Raw genomic sequence first — 17,872 nt, forward strand, 5'->3', positions numbered from 1 at the left:
TTTTTTTGTCTTATTTTAAATAAAATTGTCTTATTGTCTTATTTGATATTTTATATTTGATATGAACCACATTCACCTGACCGGCCCAGAAACATGTCTTGTTTCAAGTTGTTTAAAGATAGAAGTGTCTTAATTGCTTGTAACCAGGGATGGGTACCTTTCACATTCGAAATGATACGGTACCCATACCCTGTACCTGCCAGTTGGTACTTGACTGTACCAATTTTCAGTACTTTTCTGTGCATTAATGTGGTAATGAGTTTAATTTGTTTAACAATAAAATCTTAAAGTTTTTCAATTTAGCATATGCATTTCACAGCATATAACCTTGCAATGCAGTGTTCATGTCCAGCATGGAAAGCCGCCTTCTCTTGCACTCCCATACAGTCACAAGGATGCACAAGGTACATAAACAGGATACTGTTTGATTGTAGGTGAATCAGTACTCAGTACTACAGACAGAAATCGGTCAGTACCTATAAAAGTACCTTTTTTGGCACCCATCCTTACTTGTAACAAGTAAAAAAAATCTGTCAGTAGAACAAGAAAAATTTGCTCAAAAATTTGCTTGAAACTAGAATAATGTCTACGAGTGACTTTTCTCCACAAGCAGATTTTTTTTTTTTAACTTATTACAGCAATTCAGACCTCATTTTTGTCTTTAAACAACTTGAAATCAGACATTTTTCTGGACTGGTTAGCTGAATGTGTCTCATATTAAGTCCAAAAATACATTATCTACTGAAAGTAAGACAAAAACACTTGATAAGATTTCAGCTTTTTTGCAATGAAGAACTAAAATATTTTTTACATCACTCCCACATAGGCAGATCCTACAGCAGATGTTTTATGACCACAGTGAAGCAGCCTGAGTGGATGGAGAGCGTAACAGCAGATGCAGATTCAACTTCAGAAGAACTCTTTAAATGCAGGAAAAAGGATCTGATACAGGCAAAAAACAAGCTGAAAGAGCAGTGTTCAAATACTGTCCGAGACTTTTTTTTCTGACAGTACCAAAGTTTCCCTGATGCCGTCACACAGACAGTACGTCACAAATATTCTCCTTCAGGGTGATCTAAGCTCCAATAAACAGACATTTACATATGAGCAGAGCCCTCATCACTGTCTGACACAGAACTTTGAACGACAAAATCTTTTTCTTTTTTTTTTCCAGAACACTGCCCCAGGAGTTTTAAAGGAGAGAGTACATTTCATCAGGTTACACCATCTCTTACGAGTCTTTCACAGCTTCCCCTTTCTTCTGGAACTCAGCCTTCACCCTGATTCCCCTGGCTCAGCGGTACAGCCCTGATAGGCTTGGCACACTTCTTAGGGCCCTATGTTTAGGCTGTTTGTGCTGGAGCAAGGATTAAATGTCAGGTTGGTGCTGCTGATAGCTGGTGTGCTCCCAGGGGCCACAGAACTTTGGATCTGGTTAGATCGAACATTTTACAGCAGACTTTTCCCTGAGCTTTAAAGCAGTTCAATGGCTGGCCTGCTGAACACCCACTGACTGTTAAAAAGGCTATGTGAAGACTTCTGGGAAGAAGACTTGGTTTCCCATGAGCACCGTCACCCACCATGGCAAAGACCTGACCCTTACCCAGTATGCTTTTTTTTTTTTTTTTGAGAGCAGAGCCTCTTATCTTTTCTTTGTTCAAGGCAGCTTTTCCCAGGATGCTTAGAGACAAGGTTATGTAACCATTTGTAGTTATGAGAGCTACTGTTTGAAATGTCACACCAATCAAACTTGGTACTCAGTTTGTAGTTTAGTAGCGGACTATATTTAGTTCTACTCACAGCCTGGTGCTCTGACACGTGTCTGTAACGTGTAACGTTAGTGAATCCTGGTTCTGTCCTACCAGAGCTCATCTACCAACTCCAACCTCACCAAGCAGAGGGCTGAGAGCACAAGCTACCATGCAGAGACTGTGCTGGTATTAAAAACCTATTTTTTATTTATTCCCTGTTATTTCTGAACACAGCTCTTCTTATACTTTCTAAGATAATAGTGCTTCACCTATGTACCGTAAATATTACTGTTAACTTAAATGTTAGGTGACCATATACACTGTCAAACATATGTTAACATACAGAGCTCAACAAAGTTATTAGACCACATGTCAAGAAAAGGAGAAAACCAGAATGAATGTAAACATAATGATGTTCTGGACCTGTGGTTCAACACGTTTTCTCTGAATGGACCTTTTTGGATTCTAACTGACTGACCCTGCTCAATGTGATGGTCCTGATCAAATGTGAGCTGTATCAGTCTCAACAGTGCTACATTGCTGCTAACTAAGGTGGCTTTACACCATCGTGCAACCAGCCCGGCCATCATGAAGTGCTTCAAGTGTCTGATCTCTTGACCCTCTTCTAACACCAGCAGCACAGGACTGATACTAACAGCTCTGCCGATCTAAACTCTTCACTTCTTTCACCTGGGCGACAGCAGAACCACCTTTAACGACTAATGTCCACCTGAGTTCATCCATCCATCCATCAAACCAGACAAACCACGTCACCATGGAGCCTGCTTTATGAACAGAGGATGGCAGCGCTGGCACAGCAGGGGGTTATTCTAAGGCTCTTTAACAAATCTACAGATTATTTTCTCGTTTTAAGGAACAAATGATATTATTCTCTACATTTGGAGGAAAATCCTCACTGAAATGAAAGATCACATCTCACTTTCTCTTCTCCAACATCCCAAAGGGTTGGCACTTTGCATTGTGATCCGTACCTTTCTCCTGGGATGAATCAAAGCCTGATGTGGGTGTGAGACGGTTGGCAACTTAAAGGGTCATTCATCAATTTAAAGAGCACATTACCACAGTTTGAAAGTCCAGTTGCAGCCTGCGTTGAGCCGCTCCAGCTGATGCTTGGTACTGCACGCGGTAATGTGAGGCCTGTGTGCAGCTGCTCTATTTCAGATGGTGTGCTGATGTTGCTTCCAGTGGCAGTCTGGGACTCTTTGCTACGAATGTGGGAGATAATATGGGAATTTTACACGCTGTGTACTTCAGCACTCATTTGGCCCCATCTGTGAGTTTGTCTGGTCCAGCACTTTGTGGCTCCGCTTTGATGAGCTGTTATGAGCTGGATTTTATGCACAATGAATGTGCTTTAAATAACTGAACTTGAATCAGCAAGGGCAAAGCCACACTAGGGAATGTGTGTATGCTGAAATCCAGGTAATCATTTTCAACAAAAATCTACGTGCATCAATCTGTGCTTCTTTCTGTTATGGACAGAGGAAGCTAATGTGACTGCTCTCTCAAGAAAACATCTGTTAAATGTTTATTTCAGGGAGTTTAATTTTGATATACACTCACATCATGTCTTTAGATAAAATAAAAAACACACCATAATAAACAAATACACAAATTCTTTAAAACTGTTTCACTTGTTCACTATCACCACCATCAAACTTGTGAACAGCAACACCAGAACACAACATTGTGTCTTAACAGCAAATGACTGGTTTACAGTTCAAATATCAGTGTTAAGAGGAGTGGTGGCTGCTGGTCAGTCAAGGAGGGGAAGCTCACTTTTTCCGGCCTACATCATAAATTTGTTTATTAATCTAAACCTAAGTTCTACCCTCGGTGTCAGCTTGCTAGCAGCAGGAGCTGCTACGTGGGACAACGACAGGCTGTAAGTGTGAGTGACAGGGGGAGAAGCTCCGCAGCTGTAGCTGTAGCTGCTTATTGGTGAAAAGAGAGAGAATCTTTAAACACAACGCTTGTCGTTTTTAACAAAAGTAAACTCACTGGAGATCGATAAAGCCTCCGGATCAGTGCAGAACAACTGAATATAAAACTGAGAAGATGCTCAGGTGGAGGGTTATACTTCAAGATTGCTGACTGGCTCATTTCACTGTCAATCAAAAAGGGATTCGGCCTCAGACAGATTATCCAATCATCATGCAGAAGCCCAGCGTCCAGGCCAGCCCACTGCCTCATAGACCCCCAGAGACACTGAGCGTCCGAGGGTGGGACAAAGCCCAGCGTTTATCCAATGACTGTCAGTGGAACTACCCACTCGATGCTTCCCCGCTGAAGTCAGAAGACGCTGAGCGTCCGACTGTGTTAAAGGGCTGAGACGCTGCAGGGATAAATGAGAAGGAGGTGGAGCCAGTTACCTGTGATAGGTAGCTGATTCTGAACTAAAGATGAAGGAATTCTAGTGCAAATTTTGTCAATGAAATATACACACAGCAGAACATATCACCACTTTTTTGGGGACATTTTAGGGGCAGCTGAGCTTCCCTTGCAATCTTAGAGCAATCGCCACTGGTTTAAAAGTAGGGTCTGAAGGATATTCCTAAAAAAAATAAAATGCCATCTTTTACTGGAAAAATCCTGCTCAATCCCTTCCTATGGGCCTTAGCACATGTGTGTCTGTGTCTGCCTCAACCCCCTCCTCTGTTGATGTTTTGGTTGTTTCTGTATGTTTCTGGGCATAGAGCTTATCTGAGAATGACAAACATAACTGAAGTGAAACAAAATGCCAAACAGAAAAAGTTTTTTTCTCTAGACGAGGGTGAAGCTTGGCTCAACTTTCACTTGCTTTTGTGAGTTAGCTTTCTGCTAACCAGGTATGTGTAAAATACCCATGATTAGCTTGTGCTTACATGTCAAGTCAGGTGCACGGCTCTCAGGTCTCTCCCACCTTGAAACGGGATGCTGCAGGTTGTTGCTGGGCTACCGAGTGTGTTCTTGTAGAAACAGTTGGAGGGGGAGGAGGGGCCCAGTTTGAATGTTGTGTTTACTAACAAGTAACCCAAAGTCCTGCAAACCATACCTTTAAAGGAATGCTAAAAGAGAAGGTATGATGTTTACCCATGCTGGATGTTCAAATTGAGCGTGTGCAGATTTTTTACATGTTCTCGAAATCCCTGAATCTGTCTCTAGACTGATCAAAACACTCTGTTCTACAACTAAATAAAATAAAAATAAACAAATACCGTTTTAAAAAGCAAGAAATCGTCACAAGATCTCACTGAAACAATGAGGTCATCGCATAATGATCTCCTAACTGGTTCATGACACATCAGGAGGGATTGGCCTCAAACACCGAGGTCAGCCTATAATCCCTGCCTCCAGAGGGCTGGCCAATCGGGGGGGAGTGGGTGTGCAGAGCTGAGTCTTAAAGGCCCCATATTCTGCTCCTTTTCTGCAGTTTAATATGGATCATTGATGTCTTCATGAAATGGTAGTAACATGTTTTGGTCCAAAAAGCCAATAAATCAAGCGCAGCAGCATTGTTTCCAGGCTCTCATAGCCCCTCTGTTCAGAACGCTCTGTTTTAGTGGGCGTGACCTTCATATGTAAATGAGCCACAGCTGATACCGCCCCACTCTTCCACGTCACTGAGAGCGAGTGCACAATGTTTGGAAAACAGCGAAGCTCGTTTACCGTGACATTACAGGTTATAACAACAGGCTAATCGCAGCTTAAGTTAGCATCCTGAAGCTAACACAGAGACAGGGGGGACACTGAGGAAAAGCTCTTACATCTGCTCCACAGCACACAGCATTTAAAATACTCACATTTCCAGGGTCACAGGTTTGTTAGTGGATGATTGCTAATGCACCTGGATTCAGGACCAGTCTATTCGCTTGCCCTCTGTTGTTCTGTCCAAAGTTGGAAAAAAGGCGGCAGTGAAGTGAAAAGCACACACATGCACAGTTTAACTGAGTGTAGCTGGAACATTTCCCTCATAAATGAACCCCCCAACATTCGGGCAAGATTATCTTCTAGTGTGAGCGGTTGACAGATGAATCTTTAGCCCCACGATCGTCTCACAGACTCGTTGGAGCCGCCCCGATAATTTTCAAACCTGTTTGATATTTATCTGGATGATTACAACATTCATTCTCACTGAGGATGACAACAGCAAAGAGAGTCCCCTTACAAGAGACCGGACAACAGACAACAAACGCAGGCTCAAAGTGCAACTGAGAGGCTCCAGGTCAGCTGACTGCGCGCTCCACTGGCCCACTCGAGCCAGTTCAATAGTGGCTTTAAAAATAACACATAACCACGCCATTTTCATTCAGTAGCAGTGATGGGTGTGAGATCATGCCATTATTGGCTGATACAGCAACAGTTTCACCTCTATCCCTCTGCGTGCACGTAATGGATGAAAGGCAGCGCTGCAGACAGCTCCGCTTCTCTCTCCTCCTGTCCCACCAGAGCGCTAAAAACCCCAGATCAAACAACTGAGCACATGTGGTGCATCACTCTCTCTGGTCAAATAATCTTGGTGAAATCCTGTAGTGTGGTGGTCAGTATTTTCAAATCTTGTTGTTAGAGTGTGCTTAAGATTCAAGAGAAGATGATCTGTGAAGATTCTCCTTATGTGTGAGATACAGCCTGATTTCAGAATCTTTTAAGATTTTTAAAATCCTGTAGTGTGAGCCAGGCTTTAGTCTTGTCTTCTTCTGAGATGGGAAGCTTGTGCATGGAACTATGTGGCTGTTTACAGCCAAAAACAGCCACACTCCTCTCCCCGTTGCTGGAGAGATTTCTCTCCAGATGCTGGGAGAGGAGTGGGCGGGGAGGGGGTTTGGGGTATTTTCTCCGGTGGACCAATCAGGTCAGACTTGCTCCTGATTATTCAAAAAAGGGACTCGCTGAAGTTGGCAAACCCCGGAAAATCCAAACAGCTCGTTTTATGTCAGGATTTCATATTCACAAGCACTACTTAGTGCAGGTTTTGTCATTAAATATCACGTTTTGTGGGCTGGGAGGAAAGTCAAAGACCCCAAAATTTAACTAAAAGACTCAACAAAGTGATTTTTGCATAATATGGGACCTTTAAGGAGACAGACTGTCCGATGGAGGCTAAAACCCCAGAGTGGAAAAGAAAAGAGAAAAGAAAAAGGAAGTGTAATGGCCTGCAGCTCTTTCAAATTTTGCACTTAGTGATTTGTACATAACATTTTGTGAGGGAGGGAGCAAACATAACAAGAAGCTTTCTTCTTTCTTCTCCCTTTTCATTCATTTAAATATCTTCAATTTGTTGTATTTTGTATTTTTATGATAGACTGAAAATCAAGTCAAGACAAAATAAAGACTAAAATAATCACAAATCCTTTCTTTAACATGTCTTCCTCACAAAGGACAACTCTCTTCAAATCCTAATAAAAAAAACATAATGATATGACTGAATTTGTTCTATCACTGGAAATAAAGATTTGTGCCTCCATATCAAAGTGTTCATACTGTTAACATCCTGCCTATTAATTCATATTTAGTCATAGCTGTTGACTTATTACCTCAGTATGTAAAGGCTGTTGGTGGTTCTTTGTCTAGTCAAACTTCAGCGTCTCAGCATCACCTGCATTATTAAAGGAACGACAGGGAAGCTGTCCTTACACCTGCTGTGAGACAGGCTCGCTTCTGTTTGTGTTTGTGTGTAAGTGTGTGCAAGGGTGTGTCTTACTCTGACTAGGTCCTCAGGGAACTGTCCTCGGGAGTTCTCCGGGACGTTGATAGGTGGAATGACCCAGTCCCTCTTCACTCGCCTCAGAGTGCCATCACCCCTGACAACCACGCTGCGCCATGGAAACAAGATCTCCTGTACCCGCTGAGTCAGTGTTGCATCATTGGGCTTTACCTGCAGAGACAGTAAACAAACAGTGTGTAGTAGGCAAATCAGACACACACATACACACATAAAAATGCACACAGCATGGCTGAGTCGCAGAGCCAGCCTGCTGGGACGGCTTGGTGAGTCAGGGTATTTCTGACCCCATTCCACTGGCTTGGATTAATACTCTCATTAGAGTCAGTCTGATAAATGACCACCACCTGTCACCTCGTGTGTGTGTGTGTGTGTGTGTGTGTGTGTGTGTGTGTGTGTGTGTGTGTGTGTGTGTGTGTGTGTGTGTGTGTGTGTGTGTGTGTGTGTGTGTGTGTGTCCTATGCAAACACAAATCTGCATGGCTGGTCATTCAGCAGCAACACTGCAGGGTAAACAGAGGATGATGAGGAAGAGGAGGAGCCTGTGATGAACTCATTCTCTTCACCTTCAAGAAGAACTGGATCTCTGTAGGGGCATTTTAAGGTTTTGACCCGAGTGGTTTCTTTTATTAAAGATAAAAACAATAGTGATCTTAGAGAGAACTAACTTTATTTTTTTTTCCATGGATTTAACAAATACAGACACAGATGGATGGATGATGCCATCTACAGTGAGAGCAGCACATAATCCAACAGTTGAAACCAGCGTCTGGATATTTAGAAAGCTCTTTTTCAAAGTGAACATGTATGACCTGACTACAGATAGACCAATATGTTTTTTTCAAAGCCAGTACCGATGCCGATTACCAGTAGTGAAGGAAGCCCAATAACTGATATTTGGGGTCAATACTCATTTGCAGTAAAAGAGGAAATTTTGGGGTCAAAATTTGGAATGCCTTTGAGTATATTTCTATTTAACAGCTCCTAGGCTCAGCAGCTTGTCGTCTAAAGGTAAATGAACATTTAAAAAATAAAAAGCTCCCAAAAGTTTTCAGTAAGTCACGTTTTCCAAAAAATGGTTCTGCATGTCACCAATCAGATGGTACTGTGGGTAGGACAATGCTAGAGACAGGGATGCAGACAGAGATGTGCGGCTGTATTGGAGCCAAAATAACACAATCTGAAATTAAATTAATCAGCTGCTGGACTAAAAAAGACCATTGCCAATATGCCTCAAAATGCTAAATACCAGCTCTGCCGATGCTTGGATAGAAGATGCTCAGGCAGACAATGCTCAGGTGGACAGTACTCAGGTTGACAATGCTCAGGCTTACAATGCTTGGAGGGATGATATGGACACCTCTCCAGACCAGGCCTAGATGCTCCTTCTTTAAAATCAGACACTGGATCAATATCTGTTTCAAGTGCACTGTCAAACACAATGCATCCTGTCAAGTCACAAAGTAAATAGTTTCACTTAATATTAGAAATGCACTGACTGGTGGATTGGTTTATTGATATTCATTGCTTATATCTATTTTGTTTCCAACTGCTGTCACTGTGCGCTTTACAATGATGATTCTAAATTTCCCCCGGGTTTATTGAAGTATTTCTCATTCTGAATAGAACCTTCAGGAAACATTCCACATCTACTGACAGCAGTAACTGTACTTTACTGAGATGATCCAAACAATGACTCAGTGAAAACACCCACCGTGGATCAGACAACAGAACTAAGGGTGGTCACAGATGGAGTTTCAGTGTTGTTAAATAAATACTGATGTTACTGCTTTAACTGATGTTTAAAGCTTGCTGTGTTGGAAATGTAATCCTCATTTTCTCACTCCTCGTGTTATTTGACACCTGGCGCTCCTCTCAGTTAAAGGTCACAGAGCTCTCAGTGCTCTTACAGATATTAAATGCCATGACTGCCTCTCGCGTCTGATTCTGGTTTGAATAAATGTTGACAGCTCCTTATACTCTGTGTGGTTCTCCATCTCATAGAATGAAGCATGAGACACTGACAGTGGCTGAAGCATATTTAAGCTGGTTATTTCTGGGACCAGTTAAGAAGAACAGCCAATCAAGGCTGGCGTCCTATCTGAATGCATGCAGAGGGCCTTATTATCTCCATCACAGATGAAACAAGCTAACAGATGGCTCTCTGACTTGTTTTGTCTCTGCAGTGAGGACTTGGCCAACCTCTGAAGCCTGCTGGGCTGGAGGAGCTGAGTATCTGCCTGTGTGTGGTAAATCATCCAACAGAACTGAAGCTGTGAGGAGAAATAAAGCCAATTATTGTCAGACTGCTTACTGATTTTGTCTTGATGAAATCACAATGTGTGTGTTTGTCTGTACTTTTTTTCTTCTGCATGCATCAAGACCAAGCAGCAACCTCCAGTCTGAGAATATGAGACAATGCGTAGGTGCTAAGATCTGCTGTTTCTCGAGTGTGCGCTTGAGGCTGGCTCCGGAAGTAGCGGAAGTCACATACACACCAAGCCAAAAAAAGCCATTTTCAAAGCAGAAATTAACCTATTTACAGACTGGTTCAAAAAACATCTCTTGTCTGAGTCGCAATTTCCATGGAGGGAGGCATGGACACGCTCCTCTGCGCTCCTCTGTGCCTTCAGTGCGCCTCTTTGGCACTGCAGGAAACTTGCAAAGTGCGCCAGTCACGCCCTGTCCGCGTGGCAAAGGCCGGTGCAGGGCAGGTGCTCCTGCGCTTGGTCTAGGAAATTAGAGCCCGATATCCTGATACTTCAATACATCAATTTTCTTCTCCCACCCCTAACATCTAATATATGGTGCTCTCACTAAATGTGTTAATGAGTTAAGGCTAGAACCACCTACAAAACTTAGCTGGAACAGACCAATCTGGAAAAGTTTGGAGTAAAATCTTTCCACAAGGTGGCGCAAAAGTTAAAGCTGAAAAGAAAGCTTAAAGAGCTGAACCTCGATGATGATGATGATGGCTTTATGGATATCTAAGAACTTGATAATAAATAGGGCAATTTGTAGTTAATTAATCTCATACCTACTCAAGGTCCTCAAAAGAAGAATTTGAATTCTAGGACATTACAAAATTGTAGTGCATGACTAATTGAATGAATACAAGAAGAAGAGAAGATTTATAAATCCACAGTTTTTTCCACTGGCCAAAATTAAAATGTCCGTGTTTGCTGCCATTGATGTCTACAGAGGTGGGGTCTGGTGGAGCTTGTCAATCAATGTCATGCTCTTTAACCACTGTGGGTGAGAGCGGCGTGCTCTTTGGATGAGAGCTCAGCATGGATATGAAGAGAAGATGTGGGATGAGTGAGATGCTGCAAGTCAGAAAAAGTTCAGGCAGCTCACGCTCCAACTGAGGATGTGTCGTGGTAGTTCAGAGAGAAAGAACAGCGTGATTGTGGGGAAAGACGATGGGTATCATGGAGAGGATCAAAGGATGGAGCGCCTGAGATGGACAAGATTGAAAAATGAATGTTTTGTCTGGTTTTTTGGATCAAAAACAGGAAAAGAAACATAAAACAAGAGAGTCCAGTCTTCCAAGGTAGTTTTGGTGTTAACATAGTCAGAGAAAACAAGATTATTTGGGTCTTGAAAGATTGTTCAAGATACCCTGAAAATGGCTGACAGCCAATGGGTTAGTCTTGTCTTCAATTTTAATTTGCGGTGTAATTAATCAACCTAATTGACTGATTAAAGTGACAATCCTTGTGCTAATGTTATAACATGAACGATTCATAAAGCTAAATCTAAGATGACTGATTGTAGATCTGTTGTCTTGTGGTGTTTGCAAGTCATGTGATGTCTATCGGCTGCCGTATTGGACCAATATCCCACATCAATATTGGATCGGGACACCCCTACCATGTCTAAAATAGAAAGTAACACAAAAATAATAAATAAAAACAAAACAAAGAGGAAACCGAGGAGCAAAGACAGAACGTCCGTAAAGCCCTAAACAGACCCAAATGAACAAACTCTAAAAAGTCTCACATTCAGAAGAAGTTCATATAACGTTGCTCTTCAAAACAGTAAGTTGGTTCATGACCTTCTGGATATGAAAGAGGAGTGATTTATAAAAACACACCGGTCATGAATTAAAGAAATCCAGAAGCATCTACACATAGTTTCTCTGCTCAAGAGATACAAATGTGAATAAATAAATAAATAAATAAATAAAATGTTTTTTTTAGTCTGTTTGTTTTTTGTGCAGACTGAATGATGTGACCACTGAAAGCCATGAAGGATCGTCACTTCATGGGGAAAGTTCCTTGCCTCATGTTTTACCTTCTGGGCCCCTGTGCTGTTGCCATGTGGATGGGCGTGGAGGTGAACTCTGGTCTTCCAGATTTGTTTGGACTGCAGGTCTCGAGCATAGACCAGCACCATGGCTCGTCCTTTTCCAACCAGGTTGAGATGCCGCAGGGTGTAGACTACGCCGTCCTCTTTCACCCTGAAGTCTGAAGAGTCTCCGACCTCGAACCACACTTTCCCTTCACCGCAGTCCACGAAGCTCACTGTGAGAAAGAGGGGTGAGACAGGTGTCAGAAGGAGTGGAAAAACCTGTCAGTCACCTACAGGATGTGTTGGGTGTGTGGGCGGTGTGTGCTGTATTTTAATAAGCTTAGATGTCTAGTTTTACCCAGCAGCCATTCAGAGGGCATTTGAACTTTAAAACACCGGATTCATACACCGGTCAATCCAGATTAAGGGTCCTCGCCAAGTTAGAAGGTGTCCTCCACCGAAAGAGACAGATAATAAACAATTGTGTCGTAACTCTTTAAGCCCGAGTTTGACTTCCTAAACATGCTCAAATACTCACCAAAATCAGCACATGTCTCACATTCGGCCCAAAAATGGATATCATACCAAAACTGACCCCAACATACCAACATACTGACATACCGACATACCAACGTGTGCTGTCTAGTGTCACCTATGCACACTAAAACGGCTCTCAATTGCAGTAGGAATGTTGTAGTGAGATCAAACCAATGGCAAAATGTTTGTCTCACTGAGACACACAAATTATAAGCTAACACCCTTAACCTATCTCAAACAGAAAGCCCGCAATTTGCCTTTCAAAGCAAAATTATCCCACATTTTGGGGTAAAATAAATGATCTCCTCCTAGGCCCTAAACGGTACAGCTTAAAATTTTCTCAGATGACAGAGTGGACCCTGCTTAACAAAATGTGTGTAGGCGTTTGTTTTTTCTAAATGACGAGCCCTCAAAGTCCTTGAACTCCTAAGAAGCCCTTTCAGCTCCCCTATTAGAATGAATGGGAGAGGAGGATCCAGCTCCATGCCAGCTCCCCGCAAGCTGCAGCATTTGGGCATCAAGACAAAAAAGTAAAGTGGTACAGCTTTTAAAATGACATGGATGGATTCCTGACAAAATCTACAACAAAAATGTCTTATTTTTTAAGAGATTTGGTCAAAACTGTGGCATGTTTTAGGAGTTGTTTCTAAAACTCCCATCAATTTCACTGCAGCTGGTGATGTGACTGAGCAGGGGGAAATAATATCATCAACTGTGACACCTCTAAGAGGGTCAAAAAAGGATGAAACCTTGACAGTGGAGGTGAAACCAGCATGAGGGACAAGTGAGAGCGCGAGGACCCGTCGAACGCTGCTTGCAGCTTTAATTACATTATTTTATATCTGTAGTTTTTATTTTTGGACACGTTCTCAACTTTGGAAAATATACCACACAACAGACTTCAGCTGAGATTATCATGAGGATGGAAGAAAAATAACAGGTGGTCAACTAAAAGTTTAAGTTCTTGTTGTAATGAGTTAAAGCATTTTATTTGTTATTTCTACGGGTTAAGTTCAGCCTCCGAGCAGGAACAGATGTCTGAACACAGAGGCTTTGTTTAGCACAGCAAACACTGATGGTTTGGTGCTGCTGTGACCATCGGTCATGACTCCACATGAGGTCTGAGCTCAAGGTATTTCTGATGCCAACTGTGGACCCCTTTGTATGCTCGGGACATTCAGCGTGTTTGTTCATTATTTAACACACGGAGGAAGAAGCCGATGCACACTCTGAATCTTTGAAGTTGTTTTTTTCTTCCCTATCAGCAGCCTCGGGGAAAATGTAAGAGCTGAAAAATGCTTTGGAGAGGTTGAGAGAAATAAAATGGATGCTTGAGTAACAGAGTGAAGGAAAAGTCCCGTTAAAGCGGACTTTCTTTTAGATGAGCGTTAAAGGGAAGATCGATGGACCTGGCCGGAGAGAGCTGAGCCTGCCTGTAAATCCCAGAGCTGAGAGAGGATTTGCAGACGTTAAAGTGTAAACGGGCAGTGTGAGCAGTGTGCAGCAGGAACAGCAGAGTGTTCCTCCCCTGCAATTTTCTCCTCTTTATTTGTTTGCTGAGAACAAACTTCTGGAGAGAAAACGGCTTTTGTAAAACCCGAGGGAGGTATGCAGAGCTGTGACTGCATTTTACCGAAAATCAGCCAAAGTATTTGTGCGGCATGATTTAAGCGGGCGCAGCACACTCAGACAGAACAAGGCTGTCGACAACTCATCATGGTGGGCACATTAAAACACGTCAGTGCATTCGGGAGAGGCTCCTTCCATCGCAGCTGGAGGAGGGGAAGGGATGAAGGCAGCAGCTTTAGAGAGTACTTACTCTGACAGGGGATGCAGATTCTAACCACATCAGGAGGACTGGGAACTTTAAAAACATTCACACATCAGAGAAAGCGTTCAGATGGTTGCTTCATGCAGGAACAAGAAAGTCAGGCTTTTATTTTCTATAATGCCGTCACACTTTCTGTCCAATGGCTTTGGAAGTTTCCTTTTTGATTCTGAGTTCACATTTCAGTTGTAAGAGAGGCAGCAGTGAAGGATTATCTCCTTTTAGATTACTGTTTTTTTTTTTTTGTTTCAGTTCAAGCATTCCACCCATATGGAGCGAAAACAAAAAAATGTTTTGAAAAGTTTCCAGGGCCGAAAGTAAATCTATCATTTCCCTCACTCTTCACCCTACACCCAAAGAAATGTTTTATATACTCATCTCAGACAGAGGATACCAGCTTTAAGCTCTGAACAACTCAAATTTAACAGTAACAAAAGTCATTAATAATGGCAACTCAAAATGCAGTGGGTTGAACAGCCCTTTTGGTGCTAGTGTAATACATGCCAGGGAAAATACCTGACCAGGTGTCCAGTAGCAGAAATGAATGGATGACGTGGAGGCATGAACTGTCTGATGTAAAGCCCTTTTCATTTCTGATAATGAACACCTCGTCGGGTATTATCTCACTTAAACAATGGTCCCTTAGGAAAGAAGTAAATATTAAATCAATTATTAATACACTGATATTGTTAGTGGTCTGCAGCTGTTAGATCAGGCCTAATCAGTGCAGGGAAGTGAGATGATAGCTCAACGTTCTGTTACGTGATACAAAGTGTCTTTTAAGAGGCCAAGTGCACCTCTCACTGCCTGTGTGTCCAGAGGATGATGGGAATTGTTGTTTTAGTCCATGAATAGTTTCCTAAATTGTTTTTATTGCAAGAAATGTTATCCACCATTCACCCAGATCATAAAATAAACTATGAAATAACATATGTTAACGTATGTTAATGTATGTTACTGTGTATTAATGCATGTTTTGAGTTTCTGTTGCCACAGTTACCATCTAGCATTTGAGCCAGTTTAATAGTTTAGATCAATCAGGCTGTTTGACTGGAGTTTTTTTACAGGTGACCTATAACACTTTTTAACTGACACCCTACAGCCAATCAGAATTGAGTATTCACACAGAACATGGTATAAACCCTCGTGATGGGTTAACAGCACGTCTCCCTGCTACACTCCTTATACCATGGTAAAGACGACTTTATGGCTGGTCTTTCCAGAAACCCAGAACAGCAGAAAGTAATAGAAGAAACAACAACATAAGTGTTTAAGGGTTGATGAACTGAAAGCACTATTTTCTCCAATTCTTCATGCCCTCAGAAATCATAAGAGCAGTGTTTTCCTCAATTGTTTGTCCTGTCAGAATAAAGCCCCTGAAAAATCAGGCTAAGGCCACAATGGGCCACCAAAGCATCTGCACTGACATTCTGACTAATGCAACAGTTTGAAGAGTTTGGACAGCCTCCGGGCTGCCAAGGGACATTTATTTCACCTCCTTCACAATCCTCCTACATCACTCTGTGGTGGTTTCACCTGCTACATATAACTTCACAAACTTCACAAAAGTCTGGATGGACCAGAGTCAGAGGAAAACCAGTTCCAGGTGGTTCCCTGCTCTATGCACCATTCTTCTGCACTGAGTAAAGGCACATAAGCACAAACAAACATCTTTAAAAATGGAAGAGGGATGCATTCATACTTTCATGGCATTGGGTGTCACTCAGATACTAACTGGTTTGTATTATGGGATCTGATATTGGTGGCAAAAGATGCTTTTTGACCAGAGGGTCCAGGAAGCTTTAGTTCCTAGTAAACCATCCATCGGAACTACATAGTTCCTTAAGTGTACTGTTTATCTGAGTTTACACTGCAGCTCTGAACAGGTCCAGACCTCTGGATGTTTTTGGAAGGTGTCTTGAGATAACGTCTGTTATGATCGATAAAGAGCAGTTTATGATACATATATATATATATATATATATATATATATATATATATATATATATATATATATATATATATATATATATACAAATGTAAGACTAAACCAGGATGACTTCCCCAAGACTTCCTCAGTGTTTGAACAGCTGCTGTAACCTGGATATCCACTGACACTCAATAAAATCCTGCGTTAACATTTAGTTGAACTAAATCTTCATCCCATCTGTCAATAAAGCCTGCCACCGCTCTACTTCACCTCCTACAACATCAACAGCCCACCAACTTTCCATGCACCTGTGGCTAACCTCAAGTTTTACAGCCCTGGGAAGACATCTACAAAAAGACCAATCTGGAAGAAAATACAGATTTTAATTATGTGTGTATGGATTAATTTAACTGACAACGTGCTGGATTAATTTACATGCTTCATATGTGGCAAGACTTTAGCAACAAAAATAATTACACAAGTGAAATTATGTTATAAAATTTACGTCTTTTCAAAAACTTTAATTTTTTGAAAATTGATCAAATATCTTATTAATATTCATGCAAATCTTTGGAACTATTTTCCAAATTTGTGAAAGATCAACCTTTTTTTTTTTTTTTCTTAAATGACTTTTTTTTTTTCAAATTTTCAAGTTTTTTTTAAATGTTGCAAATTTTTGAGATTTAATTCTGTTTTAGATTTTTGCAATTTTTTGTTCCAAATTTTTTTTCAATTTCAATTTTTTTTGCAAGTTGTGCAATTTTTTTTAAATTTCAGAGTTTTTGAATTAGTTGCATTTTTATTAGAAATAAAAAACCAAGACATCACATGTACATGTTAGACAATTATTTATTAGATTTAACTGTGTTCAGATTTTTAGACAGTCTATAGTCTTAAAATGTGAAGATAAAGTAGATTTTGCGGCTCTGGAATGACTTCAATCCAAGTGAGACCCCTGTAACCAAGTCCATCACAGCTGGGGGTCATGATATTTGGGACAGAGAGAGGAAGAAAAAAAAAACCTCTATAGCTGCTCCACCAATCAGAAGCCTACAGGCCTTGCCACCAAAGTCCCTGTTCTAGGGGTGAAGTCATCCCCCAGAACTAAATCTAGACCTGAGTTCCTGCAGTTGAAAAGCATCCAAAGCTCTGGAATCCAAGATATACTTGATCAGTGGCATTTTCTGTTTAATGCAGTCCCCCTTCGCATCGGTAGCACATCTGGACTCTTCACATTATTCTGCATCAGCTTGTGTTAATAATTGATGAGTCGTGACTGCCCACACTGAAGAAGGCTGTGACAGATCAGCAAACAGTGAGTTGTTTTTGTCTCTGTCGGGCACTAAGGGTCAACTTCATGATTAAAGCAGGGCGGACAGAGACTCTGACCTCTGTGGATTTAACCTGTCTGATCTGACAGATTCAAGAAGTGCTCCGAGACTGCTGACCAGGAAAACACAGGAGCTGTTCAAACAGTCAGTGTGTGAGCTATGAAGATTGATTACCACACACAAGTTCACAAGTTTTTTAACATTATCTGGAGGTGTTTAGGAAAAGTTTTCAGCAGAAAGACATGGAGAGCATCAAACACACAATCCCATGACGTGATGTGGAGGCTAAGCTGTGGCAGAGCTCTGCAGGTTTAGCATACTCTCAGATAAAAGACTCATGAATTAACATAAGTAAACACAAATAGGGAGACATGTGTAAACCATTGCGTGCACACAAATACACACACAGAGAAACAGGAGCAAAGATTAAGAGACAACAAAGAGAACTGAAAGGGATTAAACCCTAAAGAATGAATCCTCC

General features: G+C 41.6%; 1 protein-coding gene across 1 annotated transcript in view; it reads right to left on the reverse strand.

Annotated features, from left to right (window-relative positions):
* The window catches only part of LOC141788685 (cadherin-2-like), a 176,355-nt gene that overhangs the window by 82,199 nt on the left and 76,284 nt on the right, over nt 1-17,872 (reverse strand). Inside the window, exons 3-4 of the mRNA XM_074667672.1 lie at nt 11,769-11,998; nt 7,453-7,626 (exon numbers count right to left, since the gene is read on the reverse strand). Coding sequence (XP_074523773.1) covers nt 7,453-7,626; nt 11,769-11,998 — 404 coding nt within the window. The remainder of the gene's footprint in view (nt 1-7,452; nt 7,627-11,768; nt 11,999-17,872) is intronic.

Source organism: Halichoeres trimaculatus, unplaced genomic scaffold, assembly GCF_033239565.1.
Source record: "Halichoeres trimaculatus isolate MK-OKI-2021-1 unplaced genomic scaffold, fHalTri1.1 fHalTri1_scaffold_4, whole genome shotgun sequence".
NCBI classification, from domain to species: Eukaryota; Metazoa; Chordata; class Actinopteri; order Labriformes; family Labridae; genus Halichoeres; species Halichoeres trimaculatus.